At 36.4% G+C, this 23,215-nt stretch overlaps 1 protein-coding gene across 11 annotated transcripts in view; it reads right to left on the minus strand.

Annotated features, from left to right (window-relative positions):
- The window catches only part of adam11 (ADAM metallopeptidase domain 11), a 74,417-nt gene that overhangs the window by 16,543 nt on the left and 34,659 nt on the right, over positions 1-23,215 (minus strand). For 6 of the 11 annotated variants that reach the window (XM_087275987.1, XM_087275982.1, XM_087275989.1 and 3 more), the window contains 14 exons: positions 22,756-22,816; positions 19,752-19,858; positions 16,484-16,558; positions 16,300-16,371; positions 16,047-16,213; positions 14,504-14,588; positions 12,436-12,526; positions 12,293-12,344; positions 7,821-7,920; positions 3,258-3,329; positions 2,982-3,074; positions 1,426-1,506; positions 1,276-1,326; positions 1,012-1,075 (listed from right to left, as the gene is read on the minus strand). In XM_087275987.1, the coding sequence (XP_087132113.1) occupies positions 1,012-1,075; positions 1,276-1,326; positions 1,426-1,506; positions 2,982-3,074; positions 3,258-3,329; positions 7,821-7,920; positions 12,293-12,344; positions 12,436-12,526; positions 14,504-14,588; positions 16,047-16,213; positions 16,300-16,371; positions 16,484-16,558; positions 19,752-19,858; positions 22,756-22,816 (1,171 nt within the window). The remainder of the gene's footprint in view (positions 1-1,011; positions 1,076-1,275; positions 1,327-1,425; positions 1,507-2,981; positions 3,075-3,257; positions 3,330-7,820; positions 7,921-12,292; positions 12,345-12,435; positions 12,527-14,503; positions 14,589-16,046; positions 16,214-16,299; positions 16,372-16,483; positions 16,559-19,751; positions 19,859-22,755; positions 22,817-23,215) is intronic. The other 5 variants (XM_087275988.1, XM_087275983.1, XM_087275990.1 and 2 more) reach the window with 1 other exon arrangement.

Below are 23,215 nucleotides of genomic sequence, written 5' to 3' on the forward strand. Positions count from 1 at the left end.
TGTATTACTATCATATGTTAGGCACCTAGAGAGTAACACAATTTCGATTCTCTGTATGTCCTGTACATGAGGCTGAATTGACAAAGCTGACTTGGACTTGACTTTGATGCATAAGTTGATGAAACACTTTTGGCATTTTTACATGATGCATCAGAAACAATCATGTAAAATTGGCAAAACTGTTCTATTGGTATTCAAATGAAATCTTCAGTATTAAATGTTACATGCATCAAAAGTTAAAGCATAGACTTAAGCAAGACTTTAAGATATCATCTGAATACTGTTGCTAAAACAAAAAGATTACAATAGAAAACAAAATCAACCATAATGTTTACATTCACAATTGATATTCAATTTTACATTTTGAGATCCTCTTTTAAAAGGGGTGATGAACTATCTTTTTAAACTGTTTTTTATTAATATGTTTATACTGTTTTCTGATATCCACATCCACTTATATCGTTTTCAAGATTTTTTGTGCTTTTTCTTTTATTGTCCGTCACCATCAGAACGCTGTGTTTGAATAGGTTTGGCTGATGATAGAATTAAAGGTCTTATTAAGGCACTGCATATTAAAGCTCTAAACAGGCAGTGCAGTTAAAGTGGGCGACAATGTACTGAGAAGGTAGAGCTTATCCATCCTATGACATTACAGTGTAGTACATTCCAGAACCTGTGGTTTTGACGTATAAACTACGTTTAGTTGAACAACAAACTGTTGAGTTCTGAAAATGCCATTGGCTTTGGGACTGCGCATCGATGGATTTGCTCTCCAGTGTTTGGACTTTCATCAGTGAACATTAAACCACACTGAACCAAACTAAATTGACTGGACTGACACAGTTTCAGTTTGCTAGAACTTCTATGTTAAGCTGCATTGGCACAATCTACATTGTAAAAGCACTATAGGAGTAAAGACGAATTGAATTAAATGTTCATAATGATGGTTTCTCAGTTCATAACCCCTTTAAAGTACTATATATCTTATATGATGTAAGAGATACTACTCACTATGGCCCCAGAGCGCCTGACACTGGGCATCCCTGGTCTTGCAGCGACCCCCATAGCAGCGGCCCTGAGAAAGCCAAAAGAAATATCAGATTATTGTACACACCCGCTCACACACAAAATAATTGGATTGCTTTTGGCTCACATCATGTACATGGTTTATATGATTGTTTTTAAAACTATTTCCCAGTGTTATGCAAAACACAATGTAGACTATTGTATTATTGCAGTAAGAAACATAGTTCATAAAGGACAGAACATTTTTACCAGTCCAGCATCGCACATGTATCCATCCAGTTTGTGTACATTATGTGGACACTGTTTGAGAAAAGAATGAAGCATATGTAAATATTACACATTGCATGATAACTGTTTATTATTTACTGTTCATGACATTTTACATAAATGTATCATTACTTTACTCGAATCTCCAGAGCAGGTTTCCGGCACATCGCAATCATTCACTGCATCCCTGCAGATCACTCCTCTCTGCTCATACTGCAACACACGCACACACGCACACACACACACACACACACACACACACACAAACACAAACAATTTGGTTTTTAGTGCGTAAATGCACAACAAATCTATTTAAAATGAATCAAACAAAAAATGTGTTTTGATAATACCCAAGCTCATTTTTTATGTGTATCCCTATACAGTTGAAGTCAGAATTATTAGCCACCTTTAAAAAATTTTTTCTTTTTTAAATATTTCCCAAATGATGTTTAACAAAGCAAGGAAATTTTCACAGTATGTCTAAATATATATATATTTTATTATTTGTCTTATTTGTTTTATTTCGGCTAGAATAAAAGGAGCAGTTTTTAATTTTTTTAAGGTTGAAATTATCCATTTTAAGCAATATTTTGTTTCGATAGTCTACAGAGCAAACCATCATTATACAATAACTTGCCTAATTACCCTAACCTGCCTTGTTAATCTAATTAACCTTTTTAAGCCTTTAAATGTCACTTTAAGCTTTATGTATTTCATGGCTAAGATAATATAAATCAGTAATTAGAAATGAGTTATTAAAACTATTATGTTTAAAATATGTTAAACAAATCTGCTCTTTATTAAACAGAAATTGGGGGGAAAAATAAACATGGGGGCTAATTATTTAGAGGGGCTAATAATTCTGACTTCAACTGTATACTGCACATTTCTGGAGTTCGCAAAATACCTCCCAAGAGGTACATTGTTTTGGCAGTTTTTGTTTTCGTGAATCAACCAGAGGCTGCTGTGTATGCTTTTCCAAATCTCAAGTTTCTCTCAAGCTGTTCTTGCGTTAATCCACTAGATGCCGCTGTTGACTGACTGAATGACCGATGATGACACCACTCACCACATTCCCTAAACCCATGCGATACTGTTTTCAAAAGCACCGATAGACTAGATCATCCCTACCCTAAACCCAACTGACAGTGTTTTCAAAAGACAAAATGCAGCCATACATAGCTTTGGCTACATAATTTGCGATCTCCAGAAATGTAAAAGGGGGTAGTTTTCACAATGAGCCTGTGTTGTTAAAATAATGATCTATTGGTTAATGTTTGTTAATGCATTCACTAACGTGCACTAGGACTACATTTACACAACAACGATATAGCCAAAATTGCCTTTCTAAACTAGTACACCTACGAGTCCACAAAGTAGTGCAAATGGATTTGCTATTTAAACAACCTGACGCAAAACCTTAATAAATTTGGGTTGCACTGGTCAGAAAATAGCACCAAATTATGCAAAACAAGTCTTGTGCCTTATTGCGCAGGGTAAATAATAAGAGTCAAGTCACTTGCATCCTTTTCGACAGAAGATATTACTTTTACTTTATGGATTTTTTATGATGCCTAATCACCAAGGTCTAGCAGGTTCTAAAAAGTGAACAATTATGGCAGTTTGACAGCCCATGGTCACAAAATACAGATGAAAATTTCAATGTAAATAATTGTAACATTACTTACCTTGCAACGGTTACAACACAATCCATTGCTACACATTGCATCATGAGTTAAAGTGCATTTTTTACAGCATGCACCCCCAGCCCGAGAGCAATCCTACAAGAGAGCACAACCGGTAAAAACCAATGCATTAATTTAATCACAGCATTGCAATAGACAACTTTCTGTTCCCTTAAACTAACACATTTGAAAACAGTGTGAAAACAATGAATTAATGAATACTCTATTTCTTTTGGATGTTGAGAGCAAATTTGTCAATTCTGGTCTTCTTGTTCTCACCACTTGAGAGCCACAGTCACATTCTTCGCCCTGTTCCACAAAACCATTGCCACATTCAGGAGGATCCAACAACTGTATTGAAACAACAACAACAACAAAAAAACATGTCACTGCCAATTCTATAAAATATGCAGTGTTAAACAAATCACTCAAGTCAAAAACTGAAGCAAGCTAATCTATAAACAACCTAAAATATATCCTGAAATAACTAGATGGTTAAGGTAGGTAAATAGATGACAATTCATTTATATTTATTGTGATGTCTGTAGATTTGAGGGTTGTGTTCTCTTTCCAGGCATGCTCTGCAACAATAGTGCCACAGGTAAGCTGTTGTTTATGGTAAATATTCACTTTTTTAATACATAATTTGCAATGGTGTTATATTTGATTGGTTCTATTTGAAGTTGAGTATTAATAAAGTATCAGTATCAATAGTATCAATAAATTGATTGGATTGGTTTGTGTTAGCATCATTATAAAATCTTAGGAACTTTTAGGAACTCTAGGGAAGCGGTTATCAGTTCAGGTCCTCGTAACCCCCAGTCTGCACATTTTGTCTCTCCAACTGATTCAGAGGTTTCTTTCTTTTGACTGTAAATGCTCTGCAAAGTGGACATCACAGAATTTTCTGTTATGATTTTCATGTGACTTTTATGCAAATTTCATGATTACAGAAAAATAATCCTTCACACTTCTAAAATAATTTTTGTCTGAAGACACTGCAAATAGTGCAAATCTTTAAACAAATCTTAAAGGGTTAGCTCCCTCATCTTCCATGGTCAGCAAGAGTCTTGAGACATATCAAGTCTAGAAAAGGAACAAAACATTTTGTCAAAACATTTAAATTGACTTCAGTGGTTCAACTGTAATCATTTGTAGCTCCAAGAACACTTTTGCGAACCCAAAAATCTGTAAAGCAACTTTGTTCACCAATGTCTCTTAAAATTAGGGTGCACACTTACTATGGACAATACAATGCTTGCTTGTTGCACTGCTGACCTAAAAGGCAAAAGCCAGGTCATCAACCTAGTGCAGGAAAGAAGATACATATTTTCTGACACACAAAAGGGGTTTTGGAGCTTCATACACTATACCAATTACAGTTGAACTGCTTAAGTCACATGTTTTGGTTTTGGTTCTTTTTCTGGACATTGAGCATCCTGGCACCGTTGCTGTATATGGAGAATGAGGGAGCTCTTGGATTTCATCTAAAATGTTTAAATTTATGGTTCAAAGATGAATGAATTTCTAAGGGGTTGGAAAGGCATGAGGGTAAATAATAACAGATTAATAATAAAAAATTGTGTTCAACTAATCCTTTAAAGTTCAGCCATTCAGTGAACACTATGTAGGGAATATGTCAAAGGAGCTCTTTTCTAACAAGCTGGTTGTTCAAATCAGGTGTATAAAACAAGAGACATGCAAAACGTGCAGACCAGGATGCTTAAAAAGGAAGATACTTTAATGCTTTATTACTGTGTCTCCAACCATGGCACTGTTGTCTCAAAATGAAAGTTGTGTGCAGATTTGCAAAAAGCACAAGCACTGTGTGCCTTAGTGCAGGCACTCACCAAAGGGCATGATTTTATAGCCAGCATGTCTATCTTTCTTATGGACAGTGAATATCGTATTGGAATAAGCATTAAAACCTGAGCTCCTTTCTCACTATCATAACAACAAAGCCTTGTTGTTGGCAGTATATGCAGTACTTTTTGACAAAAGACAAAGGTTGCCCGCAAATGTTATTGATGTAGACACCAGAAATGCCAATTCAGCTGCAAGTTCACATTTTTGCTATTGTCAGTGCATTATGATGTGTGACTGTTTACTTGCAAAGGAAGACCATCAGCATGGATGACAGGTTTGCAGAAACATTTTGAGCAGATACAGTAAAAGGTCCTGACAGTTTTACTGTCTCTGGCAACCATACAGGAAATAGAACAATTTGTTCAACACTGAAACCTCTTCACAATCTGAAATTGACCAAACTTAGCACTCAACTCAGCAAGTCCTTACTAGGGCATGCAGCGGTGGACACCTTACCCCCTTTATCAGTAGCTAACATTTAACGCACACGAGGAGACGTGCAGTCTCCAGAAAGAAATCTATGTAGTAAAGATGACATAGGAGGTCTATCAAGAGCTTTGGATTGTGAGACCTTTACCATACTCTCGCACCCACAAATGGACTGGCAGAGCATTTCAACTGTAACATAACCACTTTAGTTTGGCATTTTAGTTGAACAACAATGGCACTGCCTCACTCTAGTTTAGTTTGACAATGTAGGAATTCACAAAATGCTCCCAATTCGGTTTGAAAAGAGATGCAGATTCTTTAAGGTTTGGTGCTGGGTTACAAGTATAATCTTGTCAATAGGCTATACGTAGGTTACATTATATTGGGCTCTAGCTCTATTGAGGATGGTATTTTACTATAATTTACCAGATTTTGATCACTTGTATAGTTTTGTAAATCTAACTGAATCTGTGCATCTCATTGCTTACAATGTTGCTTGCATGGTGCCATGAGAGACTTTACTGTGCCTATTACATAAAGTTTTAAATAGGCATGGGGGTCAGCACATTTATTATTCTTTACAACATCACTATTCAGAGGATGTTTATTAAGAAATAGTAAACTACATTTTAGCACTTTTGAATACCTAGGCATACTTTTGTGGTTATGTTGGTGAAAGTAACTAATAATAATGTAACTAATTACATGCAAATGATAGTAACTACTAATATGTAATGTATTACATTTTGAAAGTAACTTGCACAACTCTGTTCATCACTACAGCTAGATATACTCCTGACGGAACTTTTTAGGTAGTTTGGGGTTAATTGAGTTACTCTGTCCAACTTTGAAAGCAGCTTAGAGTGGACCATGGTTGTTGTCAGCAAAAATAAGCTTCGTTTCCTCTAACTGGAAAGATTTTGCCTCATGTATGAACATGCATGCTCAGCATTGATCATGCATATTCAAAATGACCATTGGAGTGTTCTTATTAAGATTCAACAAATCTTAGTCATGGTTTACCATGTCTGATTAAATATAATTTATATACTGTATATATTTTTTTCAATATTTTGAGATACAAATGTTTCCCCCCTTAAGCTATAAGTCATAGCCATCAAGTTTTTTTAAAGGAACTTTTTCACCTTGAAAGAAAAAAATCACTTTGTGTGCAGTGAATTTAGATTATAAAAATGTTCTACAAAATCAACTAAATTGCAAATTAAGATACGTCTATTAAAAACCTTTTTTAGATGCACCTGTAAGCCCCTGATGTATTGTCAAAAGCCCTTGATCTTTTGGAATATGTTGCACTTAAATAAAAATAGGTTGTATAACATTTATTTTGTTATCGAAGTACTGAAAATTATTACATACATCGAGAGGGGTCTGGATGCAGTGCAATGCAATCTGGGCTGCATCCAATGCTTTTTACTGGGCTCATCTAACCACACCCCTAACCCTACCCATCACAGTGACGTCACTAGTTACATTTGAAGACATTGTGTCTGACATTGCATCGCTGAGTGATGCAATCTCAGCTTGCATAAAGGCTGCATCCAGATACTATTGCATACATCACGCGCATTCCACCTAAAGCAGCGTATGTGTCGGTTATTTAAAAAGTCATCTATTCAGCAGTACCTGTTTCTACAGGCAGGTGGGAGTGACTCTGTTGTCACATGATTTGAAAAAATTCCGCCACTGCTCTTCATTCATTTTTTTGAGCAGCTGAAGCTGATAAGGTAATAATACAACTGTTTCGCGAAACTGAATAGTTCTAACTACTAATGAAGCTTAATTTTGTTTTCACAGTATAAAATTTGTGTTGTTTTGGTGAAATAACATAACTATAGGTAATCAACAAATCGTGCATCACATTAATGTAAATACATGTGAATTAGTCAGAAGTCTCTTTGGGGCTAAGCCCCTTATCCCTTTCGACCCTAGCAACGCCCCTGACGAGGCCACAGGCCGAGTGCCTTAGTGCCCCAAGTTCCGATATACAGCCATATCACACTGCTACGAGTGTGATATTGCGTTTATACAACAGTTTAACAACATAATTGTGTATATAAAAACAAAATCATACATGGAGTAATACACAAAGGGTAAAGAGGCTGTAAGGGTGCTGATATTACTTAAATATACCACGGCTATCAGCCAATCAGATTCGAGATCCAGACAGAACTGTTGTATAAAGGAGCAATACCACACGAGTAGCAGTGCGATATGGCTGTATATCGGCACTGGTGGGAGGTGTGCGTTGGCACGAGGCCGCAGGCCGAGTGCCTTAGTTTCCCCACCAGTGCCGATATACAGCCATATCTCACTGCTACAAGTGTGATATTGCGTTTAAATCTGTAGTGTCTGCTTTTTGCTGGCTGTACAGTATGTGGGCGGAGTAATACACAAAGGGTAAAGAGGCTGTAGGAGTTCTGATATTGCAGAATATTGCACGGCTATCAGCCAATCAGATTTGAGAACTAGACAGAACTGTTCTACATATACATATCAAGACAAAAAATAAAAAAAATCCAGACAAACCTTGTTTGGTTTATTGAAGAGACAGCTCCCCCCTCCTTGCTGAAGGAATTGAATGTATTCCTCTATACTGCACCGCGAAAACTTTCTTGGTAGATAGTACCTGTGAGGATCACATGATAACATTCACACTGTTCAATTACACTTGCCAACCGCTTTTATCCAGATTAAATAAACTTTACAAAAGTGTAGAATTGCAATTAGTATGCTCTAAAACTTAAGCAATAATTATCTTTAATGAAGTTAATAAATTATAAAAAATTTTTATTATAGGAATAAAATTTTTATTGTATATAAGAATATACAAATTGATAAAAATTACAAACACTGTATGGGTAGCATATTTAAATTACTGTTCTGGTTTAATGGTAAATACATACAGTTGAAGTCAAAATTATTAGCCCCCCTGAATTATTAGCCCCCACCCCAATTTTGCTTAAAGGGGCTAATAATATTGATCTTAAAATAGATTTTAAAAAATAAAAACTACTTTTATTCTAGCTGAAATAAAACAAATAACCTTTTCTCTGGATGAAAAAATATGGTCAGAATTACTGTGAAAACTTCCTTGCTCTGTTAAACATCATTTTAGAAATATTTTAAAAAGATAAAACGATTCAAAGGGGGGGTTATAATTCTGACTTCAACTGTATCTTTCACCTGCCTGTGTACTTAGGGTAAAAAAGGAAACAATTCAATTCCTAATTTTGAGGTATAGCAGAAAACATGACAAAGAAGTGTAATTAAAATTTCAGTATTAGAAATTATAAAACCTTTTTGCCAACTAGGTGTCATCAGTTCAGTCCTAGACAATCCCCTCACTGACCAGCAGAGGTCCCCATCCCAAAAGTTTTGAGTTTTCCGAAACGACATATCACATAACCCTGTGTCTGGCGCTGATTATGCTGCACTTGATGCCAATCCATCTCAGTCTTTATAAGCGGATAAGATCCTTATACTTGCAAAGTCTTGTTTTGACCTGCAAAAACGTTTCTGATCGTTTTCTGCTGTTATCTGCCCTAGTAACTCTGTTGCTTATCTTTTTTGATTGTTTTGACTGTTTGCTGCCTACTCCCGAACTTTGACTGCTAAGTTAATAGTACTAGCCTGTCTGCTACCTGCCCATGACCTTAGCCTGTATCATCATTTATGATTGTCTGCTAGCTGCCCTGATCATCATCTGCTACTTTCCTATTACTCATCTGGATTACTGCATTGTGTGAAACATTTACTTTTCTATCTTTCTGTGATTCACTGTTTACCTCATAATACTGTTTGACAATAAAAAGCTGCAAATGGATCCCGAATTCTCAGACCCGTCATTAGAGAAAACTTGGCCAGACACAGATCCGGCAGCTCTGGTTCAAACCTCTACTGAACTCAGTGCCCAAATCCAAGTATTGGTGAACCCCCAACAACAGCTCGCTCATTTCATATCCCTAATGAAGGAAGTTTTCAAACATCCTGAAGGAGAAAGGGATGCAAGGAAAGAAATCCTTTCATTGCATCAAGGGACTTGCACAGCAGCAGATTACACTTTGCAGTTCCGCACCCTTGCAGCTCAAACTGGGTAGATGGGTGATACACTAACATTGTTTTATTAGCAAGGATTAAACAGTAAATTGCAATCTAAAGATACCCCCATCTAGCCTGAACATCCCCCTGAAATCATTGACTTGGGATTTTAATAAACAAAAATCCACTCAACCTTCCCTTCACTGTCAGTATGATTGCTCCATTGAATTATTGTCTGGCACTACATCCCGTTCATAGTCGATTTTTTCCTCTATCCAACCCAGAATTCGAAGCCATGAAAAAATACATAGAGGAAGAACAGATTCTATTCTTCCCAAGGGAAACTATCCAAGGGTTTCATCTGACCATCCACTTCACCAGACTTTTGACCAGTTTTTTTTATTTTTATATAATTAATAATTTATACTTCGTCCTCGTATTAATTATAGAGATTTAAATCAGATGACTGTAAAATATTATTACCCCTTACCACTAGTCCCAGCTGCACTTGAACAACTTCATTCATTCATTTACTTGTCGGCTTAGTCCCTTTATTAATCCGGGGTTGCCACAGTGAAATGAACCGCCAACTTATCCAGCTAGTTTTTACACAGCGGATGCCCTTTCGGCCGCAACCCATCTCTGGGAAACATCCACACACTCATACACTACAGACAATTTAGCCCACCCACTTCACCTGTACCACATGTCTTTGGACTGTGGGGGAAACGGAACACCCGGAGGAAACCCACGCAAAGGCAGGGAGAACATGCAAGCACCACACAGAAACACCAATTGAGCCAAGGTTCGAACCAGCGACCCAGCGACCTTCTTGCTGTGAGGCGACAGCACTACCTACTGCGCCACTGCCTTGCCCTACTTGAACAACTTTACATTGCCAATTTTTTTACTATAGTAGATCTATGTAGTGTATACCAATTGATAAGGGTCAAGGAGAGGAAAGAGTGAAAAACTGATTTTTCCACCTGCACTGGGCACTATGAATATTAGTTGATGCATTTCAGACTGCCAAACTATACATCTGTGTTCCAGGTCTCTTCTCGGCTCCCATTCTATGTCATCCAGACCCCAATATTGATGCTTCTATTTTAGTACAGTAAAGGTTTACCTGACTATGGGAAGAAAGGTGGTTGGAATCCTAAGACACAATGAATTATACACATATTTCGTTCAAAATGTCCCATTCAAAAGGAGCTACGATGAGTATGCTTGGTAAGATGGGGCAGCCAGTGATCTCAGGGTTGTGTTGAGAGAATGTTTGCTTTAATACTCTTTGAGCTTGGTCGATAAGTATCAGGAAAATCAAAGCTTGTGAAAAATATTGCTCATCTGGCCTGCCAGGGATTTGCTTCTTAGCTGAATGTATGTACGCAAGGTTCTTGTGGTCAGTAATAATTGTAAAATGGTGTTGCTTTCATGATGAAAAGTTATCAGTTACCCATTTTGTAATTTCACTCTGCCAAATTTTTTGTGAAAAAAAAAAAATACATATGGGTGAAGCTTCCAGCTTTCATGAATAGCTATAGAAAAGTGAGACAACATGCAACTCTGCTCATTTACACCTCCAACATGCCATTAAAAGATTTAAAGAGCTAGCTTTGAGAGTGGGTATGGCTATCCACTCGAAATCTTCATCTTCATCTACCCTGGAAAAATCTTATAATCTGGAAAAGTCTTATGTATGTGAGCCCATTCCAAATCCTCAGCCTCATAACACCTGTTTTTTTGACCAAATAATTACCGTATTTCTTCCACTTTCCATGTCCCCATGTGCTTAAGCCCACTGCAGGTCCAGTTGAAGATGAGAGGGAGTTGCCAACTCCCTCTCAGTGTTCAGACCTCACAATCCATCATCATTGACGGCGAGAAGGCACATCAGGTTTACAAAGGCCAGGGAACAACACTCCAGTACTTAATTGACTCCCAAGGAAATGGTTCTGAAGAACGCTCCAAGGTAAACCATGAGGACATCCTTGACCCATCTATGTTCATCGAACTTTAACGACTACTGCCAGAAAGTCTGGTCCCTTGACCTTGATGGAGACCCTGGCGTCGCTTGCCTTCACACATCAAAAGCCACACGCTGTCACCAGTTCGGTTCTAAACAATCCCCTCACTGACCAGCAGACGTCCCCATCGCCAAAGTTTTGACTTTTCTCAAACTACATATCCCATAACCCCGTGCCTGGTACTGATTATGCTGCACCTAATGGCAAATCGTCTCAGCGTTTGTGAACAGAAAAGATCCTTCTGCTTAATGCAAAAAACTTTTTTTAAATCGCAAACATTTCTGAACATTTTTTTCTAGCTATCTGCCCTAGTCCCTGTGTTGTTGACCTTATCTGTTTCATCGCTTTGACTGCTTGCTGCCTACAATTTGTGCTTCGTATGTCTGCTGCCTGCCCATGACTGTATCATTGTTTATGATGGTCTGCTATCTGCCCTGACCATCATCTGATACTTTGCTGGTAATAATTGTGATTCTTCTTCTGGACTATTGCATTGTGTGAGCCATTCAACCAATTATCTTTCAGTGATTCACTCTTTATCTCGTAATACTGTGTTTGACAATAATAAAGAGTTTTCAAGCCCGTTTTTTGGAATTTATAGGCATTAACACAGAAAGAATGAAACAATTTTATTGGACTAGAGTGGAATAACTTAACCTGTTTTTAATTTATTTTAAACACAAATTGATTTAAATTTTTTATATTTTCAGAAGTTAAGAAAATTAGTTTTGAGGGATTTTTACAAAATAATGAAGTGCGCAGATACATTGTTTAAGAACTACTATATACATATAAAATAAGATGAGTACATTTTGATTTCATGCTTATTTTAACAAGGAGTCAAATTCAATTAAATTCTGAATATTGTCAAACATTTGAGGCTGTGCTTATGCTAAAAAAAAAAGTTATGAACCCCAAAAGTTTACTCACCCAGTATCCTCCATGATGCACCCTAACCATGGATCAGGACATCTACAGTCTCCTAGAACACACATACAAACTTATTAAAACAATTGCTCCCATTTTTTTTCTAGTAAAACAGTAAAAGATTTAAAAGTTTTAAGTTTGTTTACCAGCAGTAGCGCGGTCTTTATTCCACATCATTCCAAGGTTCTGTCCTAAACTCTGACACAAAGTGATAGCCATGGGCCCTACATTTCCATACTGACATAAATAGACAGAAGGTAAAATCATAGTCATTTCACAGATTCTAGGCACAAAATGATAAAAAAAAAAAAAATTATTATAGAAAAAAAAAAGTTTAACAATGCCCCTGGTGAAGAGTGTATTTTTTGGTCTGTATCAGCACCAAACAAAACTGCAAAAGTTTAAAAACACTCTAGACAAAATGGGCTTTAAACAACATCAACATTAAATTATTTTGTGATGACGTTGCATAAGGGAAAACACATACAGTAGACTGAAGACTATTAACTTAATCAGAACATAGTCAGTTATTCTCAATCGTGGTCCTTGCAGTGCCCTGCACTGCTTATCTTGCATGTCTCTATTTTTAAACACCTGATTTAGATAACCATCTCATTAGAGGAGAGCGTAATGTTCACTGCTCTTTACCTGAGCTGAACTTTGTGTAGCGCAAATCTTGTTTGTTCATAAAAAACAAACAACATTTGCGCTACACAAATATTTGCTGCATTTTAATAATTACAGTAGTGAGAAGGGTTACTGTAATCATGTGATCAGCACAGAAGTAAGTTTTTGTGAAGGTTACCCTTTCATGCTTTTAAATTGGAATCATAGCAGATTATCCTTTGATGTAAACTGTGTAGGGCACTTATGGTCAAATGGAACAAACCTCTGAAAATCTCTGTAAATTGTAATATATTTATTCCTTCATTCCTTTTCCTTCGGCTTAGTCCCTATATTCATGAGGGGTCACCACAGCAGAAGTAATTGTCAACTTATCCAGCATATGTTTTACACAGCCGATGCCCTTCCAGCTGCAACCCAGTACTGGGAAATTGTAATACATACATACATACATACATACATACATACATACATACATACATATAACATAACATTAGTCACATTTTTTGCAATTAATATTGCATTTTGATTATGCATGCATTTAAATTCATGCAAAATATTGGGGGGAAAATACTACACAATTCAATCATTCATTCATTTTCTTTTCGGCTAAGTCCATTTAATAATCAGGGATCACCACAGCACAATGAACCACCAACTTATCCAGCAGTGTTTTACGTAGCGGATGCCCTTCTAGCAGAATATGCATACATACCATTCCATGCATACATACTCATTCACACACTTACACTACAAACAATTTAGCTTGCCCAATTCACCTAAACCACATGTTTTTGGACTTGTGGGAAAAACCAGAGCACCTGAAGAAAACCCACGCGAACAAGGTAAAAACAAGCAAACTCCACTCAGAAATGCCAACTGACCCCAGCTGGGGATCGAACCAGAGAGCTTCTTGCTGTGAGGCGATTGTGCTATCCACTGCGCCATCGTGCTTCCCTACTACAAAATTTTAACAAAATAATTTTTTAAACAAAATTAAAAAAAATTATTACAAAATTTTCCCTATCCTATAAATTTAGGTGTACTAATTTTAGACCGTTATCTTGTTATTTTGTTAGATTAGCTCCAGATTTGGATTCAGTACTGACTAAACTAATGTATACGCACAAATAAAAAATGCACAAATGTAAAGCTTCCTATAGAATATAATAATTTAAATGAGAGATTTGTAATGGACATACTCATATACATTTAAGCACTGTATGTGTATATATATATATATATATATATATATATATATATATATATATATATACTGTACAGTGCATCCAGGAGGTATTCATAGCGCTTCACTTTATTAAAAATGAAAAACTCTTGAAAAATCACATGTACATAAGTATTCAAAGCTTTTGCCGTGAAGCTCTAAATTTGAGTCATAAATATGAATTCAAAGAGAATTTTTTTTCCCTTGGAATTAAATGCACTAATAAATCAGGTACAGTGACACCAGTATAAAATGTATCAGTAAAAAAAAGGTTAATGCAAAACAGCTAGCTCAAGGGAGAAATGGTGATGGCTCACTGTATCTTTAGTTTGGCAAGCTCTGTGCTGTTTCCATTTAGATCTCACCTCATTGACTCCTCCTCCTCTTGTTGGTGAGCAGATCCCCTCAATGTAGGCAGTGCCACTGCGACTGCTCTGGAATGTGCGTCCCCTGTGGGTCAAATAATACCCAGAATACTTACTTTAACAAGAGACACACAGAGTTTTAAAATTAGAATTTAAATTATTTGCTGCAAATATGTTACAGGATTAGTTCACTCAAAAAAACAAATGTTACATTACTCACCCTCATGTCATTCCAGTCCCTTTTGTTCATCTTTAGAACACAATTTAACATATTTTAGATGAAATTTGAGAGCTCTCTCATGTTCTGTCGACGGCAGTAGTCCAGAGATGTCCAAAGATTTCCAGAAAATAAACTAAAAACATTGTAAAAACATTCCATGTAATTTCAGTTGTTTATCTGTAATCATACACAACTCCAAAAAACACCTTTGTGTGCCAAAAAAATGTAAATACAACTTTGTTCGCCTATATTTTCAAACAAAGTGTGTTTACTAAAGACAGTACAATCAGCAGCCATTAGTACTGGCCATAGTAAATGCACAACCTGATCTGATACGAAAGACGTCTGCTGGACATCAGATACGGAACAAAGTTTTTTACATTTGTTAGTGCACAAAAATATTATTAGAGCTTCATATGATTACACGTTGATCCACTGAAGTCAGATGGAACGTTTTGACAATGTGTTTGGTTCCTTTAATAGATTTTGAAAGTTTTAGGAATATATGCTGTCTATGGAGGATGAGGGAGCTCTCAGATTTCTAATAAAATATTTAAAATTGTGTTGAGGATGAGTAATTGATAACAGAATATAAATTTTTGAGGCCCCATAAAATTATTTAAAAAGTGGTGTGACAAATGATATCTCTGATGGTGCATTTACAAATTCCAAATGATTTTAACTGTACTGTAGCAACACTAAACGCAAGATGATATAAAATGTTTTCAGTGCAAGATAAATGTTTATACTTTTTTTTTTTTTGAGCAAAAAAGCAAATAAATGACCAAAAATAATTTAAAACTCAATTTTTGTGGGTTTTAAAGTAGAGGTTAACTTTTTGGTTGGTTTAGCTAATTATTTGTTATCTGCTAAATGTATGGTTATCCAGAAAAATAAAGACAATCATCCACTATCATGATATGGTTCCCTCTAAAAAATTACATGCATACTAGGTTCTGCTTTTAGCAGAGAAAAAACACCAGTATGTTTACTTAGGCCCCGATTACACTAATACGTTTGAGTTTGAAAGTGCATAAGTTTTGCTATAGTTACGCCATCCGTCCACACTACGCCAGAGTTTTCGAGTGCCGAAAACGGAGCGTTTTGGAAATGCTGAAGAGGCCGTTTTCATTCTAAAACGCTGCTGCTCTGTCACAGTGTGGATGGGGGAAAACAGAGACATCTGAAAACGGAAGCAGGCTGCCGACATTCGCTGATTCGTCGATCTGATTGGGGTTTTTCCTCAATATTAAGTAGCCTAACGTTACACACAGTTCAAACCTAGACTAGTCCAGTTCAGAACTAGAGGGAAGTGTAACATACGAGAGCAGGTGAGCTGTGTCACTCTTCTCTTTGATATTCTCCTTCCTGTATTTCATAAAGTCACGCAGGGTCACCAAAGGATCGTCACCGACAGAAACCATGTTCTGAGTTGACCATGTCTCCATAGCGACAAGCACTATTCTTGTGTTCAGCTGCTCCTTGTAAATCTGAAATGTAATAGAATATTTTGTTAACTATAAAAATGTCCACTGTACCCAAGGAAAATATTTTAAAAAAATCATGAATGTCGTACAGCATCAGCCATGTTCACTACAGCTTTGGCAAAATTTCTTGTCTGAGGTGATGATCTTCTCATCTGTACAAACTAAAGAAAGAAACATCAAACAACATGAAGAAAAGCATCAAACACAGCATGCAAAAAGAAATTCAGCGATAAAACAACAAGTAAGATAAAACAAACTATTGTAAGATCTTACCAGGTCATAATCGTTGACCACTAGTAATTCTACATACTTTGTTTCACTCTGGACTGTGCGTGGACCCCTCCGAACCTGCAGGGTGACACCAAACCCAACAGTATTTTGTGTAAATATTTCAGAATGAGAATCATGTTTAACACAAAAGACTAGAGTTGACTATTTGATGATTCATTTTTATTTTAGTTTAGGGCAGAGAGTTGCTGAATAACTTCACTGCCTTTTTACACCTCCCTTTCTTTATGTGTTCAACACTTTTTCCTGTGTCATTTAACTTTATTATGCATATTAGTGGCTGTTCAAGTCAACAGCACCTTTAGAATTTTTTATTTTTTTTTGAGAAAAATGTTGACATGTTGAGAACTTTCACCACTATATATAGTTGATGTTAGAATCATTATATATATATATATATATATATATATATATATATATATATATATATATATATATATATATATATACACACACACACACACACACACACACACACACACACACACACACACACACACACACACACACAGGTTTTTGGTCCTATCTGGAATGTCCCACCCTAAATTTGATAGCTGGAGTCAGGATTGATGAAACCTCCAACAATAAATGGGGTATATGCACAGCTAGGGTTCTATAGGCGCAAGTCTAAAGCGCATGGCGCAAAAGCATTAAGGGTGTGTCCAAATCCATTTTTTCTATTTTAAAAAAAAGAAAACTGAATGCTTTATTAGCAAGAAAACAGTTAAACAGACCATCTGCAGCACGAGGATAAAGAACTAGCCCCCTCTATTCGTCCTCTTTACTTTCTCTTTTTCTTCACTTACTCCTTCTCTTTCGTAGATAAGGAAATGTTGTTGTACACACTCCACTGAAGACATCCATTAAATTTACATTTACATTTAGTCATTTAGCAGACGCTTTTATCCAAAGCGACTTACAAATGAGGACAAGGAAGCAATTTACACAACTAAGAGCATAAATGAATAAGTGCTATAGGCAAGTTTCAGGTCTGTAAAGTCTAAGAAGGGAAGTATTAGTAGTATTAGAATTTTTTTTTTTTTTTTGGGTACAGTTAGTGTGATATTCAGAGAGGCAATTGCAGATTAGGAAGTGAAGTGAAGACTAAATAGTTGAGTTTTTAGTCGTTTCTTGAAAATAGCGAGTGACTCTGCTGTTCTGATGCAGTTAGGGAGTTCATTCCACCAACTGGGCAGATAGAGCGTGAGCGTTCGCGAAAGTGATTTCTTCCCTCTTTGGGATGGAACCACGAGGCGACGTTCATTCACAGAATGCAAGTTTCTGGAGGGCACATAGATCTGCAGAAGTGAGAGCAGATACGAAGGAGCAAGGCCAGAAGTCACTTTGTAGGCAAACATCAGAGCTTTGAATTTGATGCGAGCAGCAACTGGCAGCCAGTGCAAACGGACTAGCAGCGGAGTGACATGTGCTCGTTTAGGTTCATTGAAGACCACTCGTGCTGCTGCGTTCTGGAGCAGTTGAAGAGGCTTTAGCCTTTAGCCATTAGCCTACTTATTCAATTTTGTTTGTTAAGCTCAAAAATTTGATACAAAACTATTTCTAAATTCAGTTCTAATTTCCAGCAAAGGAATAAATGAACAATAAGTGTAGGTCAAAAAACCAAACAAGTACTATGTCGAAGTGTGGTCAAAAAAGCAAACACATATATCGAATTGGGGTTTAAAAAACCAAACACACATCCTATGCCCAATATGGTCCAAAACCCGTCAGGTGGACAAATTTAAGGTTTATTTTATTAAATCAAAAATAAATATGCATTTAATAGATTGCAATAATAATAATAATAATAATAATAATAATAATAATAATAATAATAATAATAACGGGCGATACTGTGGCACAGTGAGTTGCACGATTGCCTCATAGCAAGAAGGTCGCTAATTCGAGCCTCGGCCTCTTCATTTGGCATTTCTGTGTGGAGTTTGCATGTTCTCCCCGTGTTCGCATGGGTTTCCTCATGGGTGCTCCGGTTTCCCCCACAAGTCTAAAAACATGCACTATAGGTGATTTGGGTAAGCTAAATTGGCCGTAGCATACAGTTTGTGTGTGAATGAGAGTGTATAAGTGTTTCCCAGTAATTGGTTACAGCTGTAAGGGCATCCACTGTGTAAAACATATGCTGGATACGTTGGCGGATCATTCTGCTGTGGCAACCCCAGTTGAATAAAGAGACTAATCCGAAAAGAAAATGAATGAATAATAATAACATTATACAACAGCAAGTTGTCATGAATAAAGTGAAAAAAGCCCCTGAGATGAAGAAGGCATAGAGGCAGTGGTTTTTATGTTTATGTAGAAAATTATAATTTTTGTAACATTTTAATCCTTAAACTTTTTTCATTTGTAAAGATATTTGCGTATTGCTGAACATTCTGTGTGTATTAAGCAATGTGTAAGCATTTAAGGCGCACAACTAACATGTTCTGGCTGGACTTTAGACCTGCTTTCAGTTCCTCAAAATAGCAACGTGCCAACAATCCGCCTTAACACACTTCCATTCTTGACCGGTACACCCATGAGTCCAAGAAGTAGCGCAAATGGATTTGCTATTTAAACAACATGGCGCAAAATAGGAAAATTAGGGTTGCGCTGGTCTCAAAATAGCTACACATCGTGCCAAACACGTCTTGCGCTTATTGCGCTGGGTGTATGATAGGGCCCCTTTTGTTTTTCAGCCAATGATAAACTTTGGGTGAAAGGTTTACTTGACTATTTTCAATTTATTAAGGTTCCTTTTACAGCATCAATGTTGTAATGTAATTAAAATATAATCAGTTAAACAGACTTATGCATTCCTTAAGTTGTCCACATTTTAAAGACATGGTGTGGAAAAATGGAATTTAATGCAGTGCTTCTCATCTGGTCTGACACCCACTTTATATTATATATAAATCAGGCAGTAGATTTTATAATGGTGCGACAGTTTACCAAAAGCGCTTGGGCTGGCTGACTGAAAATGAAAAGTCTGTTCCCCTATATAGCATTGGAGTTTCAGTGTCAAACCCCTGCATACAGTATATAATGTACATTAAGTGCAGTAGTATTATTATAAAGTTAGACCAGTACTTCTTATTTGCTATTAGTATACAGAACTACAGTTAGGAATTCATGGGCCCAATATTAAACTATTCTCTAATAAATTCTCTATTCTCTAATAAATTCTTTATGACCAGTTGCCCAGTTTTTTTTAATGCATGATAAATCAAGTTATGTCAAAAATAAAAAGTCTCACCTGTCTTTTTGCCCGTCTTAGCCCATCTGTGAGCTCTAGCTGGCTTGTCTCCATAGAAACGGGATAGTCATTGTTAATGTCAGAGTCACTGCTGTTTCTTGTGCTTCCTGGAAGAGAAGATGCCATGTACGGGTGAAAACCATCCCGAACAAAAAGTTCCCACTCATCAGCTTTCAGTGGATCGATAAAGATGTCTATTACTGAAAACTGATCCATGCGGAAAATCAATATGCAGCAGACTGAGAAAAAGAGAGATGGAGGAAGGATGAAAAAGTAGATACAGTATGAATGCTGAGGAAAGCACTTGAGCATAGGCCATATAAGACAGATAACTCACATATGTGTGTGTGTGTGTGTGTGTGTGTGTGTGTGTGTGTGTGTGTGTGTGTGTGTGTGTGTGTGTGTGTGTGTGTGTGTGTGTGTGTGTGTGTGTGTGTGTGTTATTAAAGGAACTATTGCATTGGAGCATTTTGTCACTCACAGCAAGTTTTACAGTGTAAGCATTTTGTAGCCAGATTTCTCTCAGAAGGTCACAGTCAACTTCCTCTCAAGTGTGCATGGACCAACTATAGACCATGGACCAGCAAAAATAAAAATAAAAAATTATAAATAAATAAAACAGAATATCTAAAGTTACAGCTTTAGTGAAATTCAGTGATGGAAACTAGAGACTATTTCATGATTGGCTGAGGTGCAAGTTAGTAATACAATGGTAAGTAACATAAACATTTTCATCTAAAAAAAAACCAAAAAAAAAAACCATCTGAAGCACCTCTGGCTATCTTTATATTATATTATCATAGTTTTATAGTTACTCATAGAAAAAGGCATTTACACTGTAAAAGCGATTAGTTATTTAATTAAAACATGAGCTACCTTAAAAGACTAATCTACACGTATAAGAAGAACAACTGACCTACAACTACAAAAAACATTGAAATCATGCCATTCCAAAAGAGTCGTGGTTGCATTGGTTCAAGTATGTCCTCTGTCTGACACCGGATCAGATTAATAAGGCAATATTGGCAATGTTTCTATTCAAAGAATTAGACTTGTTAATTAGATGTGCAAAGAACCACTAAGATAACTGAAATATCTAAGATAGTTTCAAATGAACCTACATTTAAGATGGTAAACAATGTGCTCAGTCTGCTAGTTTGTTCATTACCGCCAACAAGCCCATTTTCTTTATCATGTGATATGTTAAAACGAAATCACATGACTTTTTTGATGTGCATGCAGGAATTTATTTGGTAAATGTGTTTCCATCAAAGTTTATGACGCGATTTGTTGCTATTTTCAGACCAGTGCAACAGTAATTTTCATGTTTGTAATTTTCACCATGTTGTTTGAATAGCAAATCTATTTGTGCCACTTTGTGGACTCGTTGTTGTTCTGGGCCAAAAAGGTGCATTGTTGGCATGTTGCTATTTTGACAAACTGAAATACAGACTGCGGCATTGACCAAATAAAACTTGGTCTAAAATCCAGTGCAGAGCACGTTAGTTGTGCATATGCAGGTCCAAAATGCGTAGGCCTCAATACACACACGATGTTCAGCAATATGCAAATATCTTTACATATGAAAAAAAAATTTAAAGGATTAATGTTACAAAAATAATTATTGTCTATAAAATATAAAAACCACTACATCCATGCCTTCTTCATGTTGGGGATGGTTTTTTCAGGTTATTCATGATAATTTGCATTTGTATAAAGTTATTATTATCAGATGTATTATTTATTACATGCATATTTATATTTGTTTTAATAAAAACCAGTTTAGATTTGTTCACCTGTTGAGTTTCAGAGACGTATGCATCACCATATGGGACATAAGAATAGGAAGTGTGTTTAGATATATCTCTAAAAATGTGTGTTTTTTCAGCACACTTTGTTATTATGGTTCATTTATTAGTTTGCTGGAAATTAGAACTGAATTTAGAAACAGTTTTGAAACAAATCTTTGCGCTTAACAACTAAAATTAATATGTATGCTAACGGATGTCTTCAGCGGAGTGCGTACAACACTGTTTCCTCATCCACAAAAGTAAAGGAGTAAAGAGTAAAAGCAAACTAAAGAGAAAGGAAACAGGCCGAATGGAGGAGGCTTATTCTTTATCCTCGCAATGCAGATGGTTTAACTGTTTTCTCACAAATGAAGCGTTCAGTTTTTCCACTTACAAAGGTTGTCATGTAAATAGAAAATGCGCCATGGCGTGACGCAACTGACTCTTAAAGGGAATGTGCGATGAGACTCTGGTTGGTTTGATGCACATTAAGCTCAAAACACACCCAGAACTTATTAAGAGAATAAGCACAAAAAAAAAAACAGCAGTAAATTAAGAAAAGATCTTCATCTGTTTGACAGCACACATGCTGCAAATCCTCACTACACACACAATTTTAAAAAATGCGCTGCATTTTCACACAATGCAAATAAATTGATAAAACATGCTGTATTTTCTCACAACACAAGCAATTTACGAAAACGCACTGCATTTTCTTACACTTTTAAATAGTACGGAACACAACAGAAATGTTTCAAGAGGACCCTAAAATATGATGGACCTAGCTATTTAAGTTGTGGTCATTTAGGCTAATTAAATACATAAGACAAGGGAATCAGGATCACCTACAACTTCACTGAGCAATAGTTACGGCACATCAGCGTCCATCATGTTTTGGGTCCACTTGAACCATTTCCATTGTTTTGTGAGAAAATGTATCACGTTTTATTAATTTGTTTGCGCTGTGTGAAATTGCAATGAGTTTTTTAATGTGTGTGCATTCTGAGGATTTTCTTAATTTGCTGGCATGTTTTTTTTGTAATTGCACTTGTTTTCTGAAATTGCAGTATTTTTTTTGTTACTCTCTGCCCCCATATTTACAGTGTACTGAGGTATCTATGCATAAATATTTACTGTATATGAAAAGCAAAACTTCTGTGATCACTTGTGGGTGCCATTTTTTATTTGTTGCATGAGAGGAATCAGCGACTTACCTGAGAAATGTGGCATCAGCCGAATGTCTGCCATTCTGTATACAACATGAATATTTGCATCCTGTAAAACACAATCACACAAGATTTGTTATTCTTAAACAAAAAAACAAAACACACACACACACACACACACACACATAATGCATCCTCCTCTGAAAGCTTCATAAATACTGCATCTAGCATGGTTCACTTGACATTTTTGACAGCTTGGGTTGTTTCAGTTTCACATATCAACATTTACTGGGTTCCAAGCAATTTGATAAGAAACAAATCAAACTGCTGTGGTGTTGAACCAGTTAAAATATTGGTAAATATGAACACACAGTTCAAAGATTCTTAGGTTTAGTGGAGTTACTACAACATATAGAATAACCCTCTAAGTATCTGTCTATTTTCCCAGAGATGGGTTGTGGCTGGAAGGGCATCCGCTGCGTAAAACATGTGCTGGATAATTTAGTGG

This window comes from Danio rerio, chromosome 12, assembly GCF_052040795.2.
Source record: "Danio rerio strain M-AB ecotype USA chromosome 12, GRCz13ab, whole genome shotgun sequence".
Classification (NCBI taxonomy): domain Eukaryota; kingdom Metazoa; phylum Chordata; class Actinopteri; order Cypriniformes; family Danionidae; genus Danio; species Danio rerio.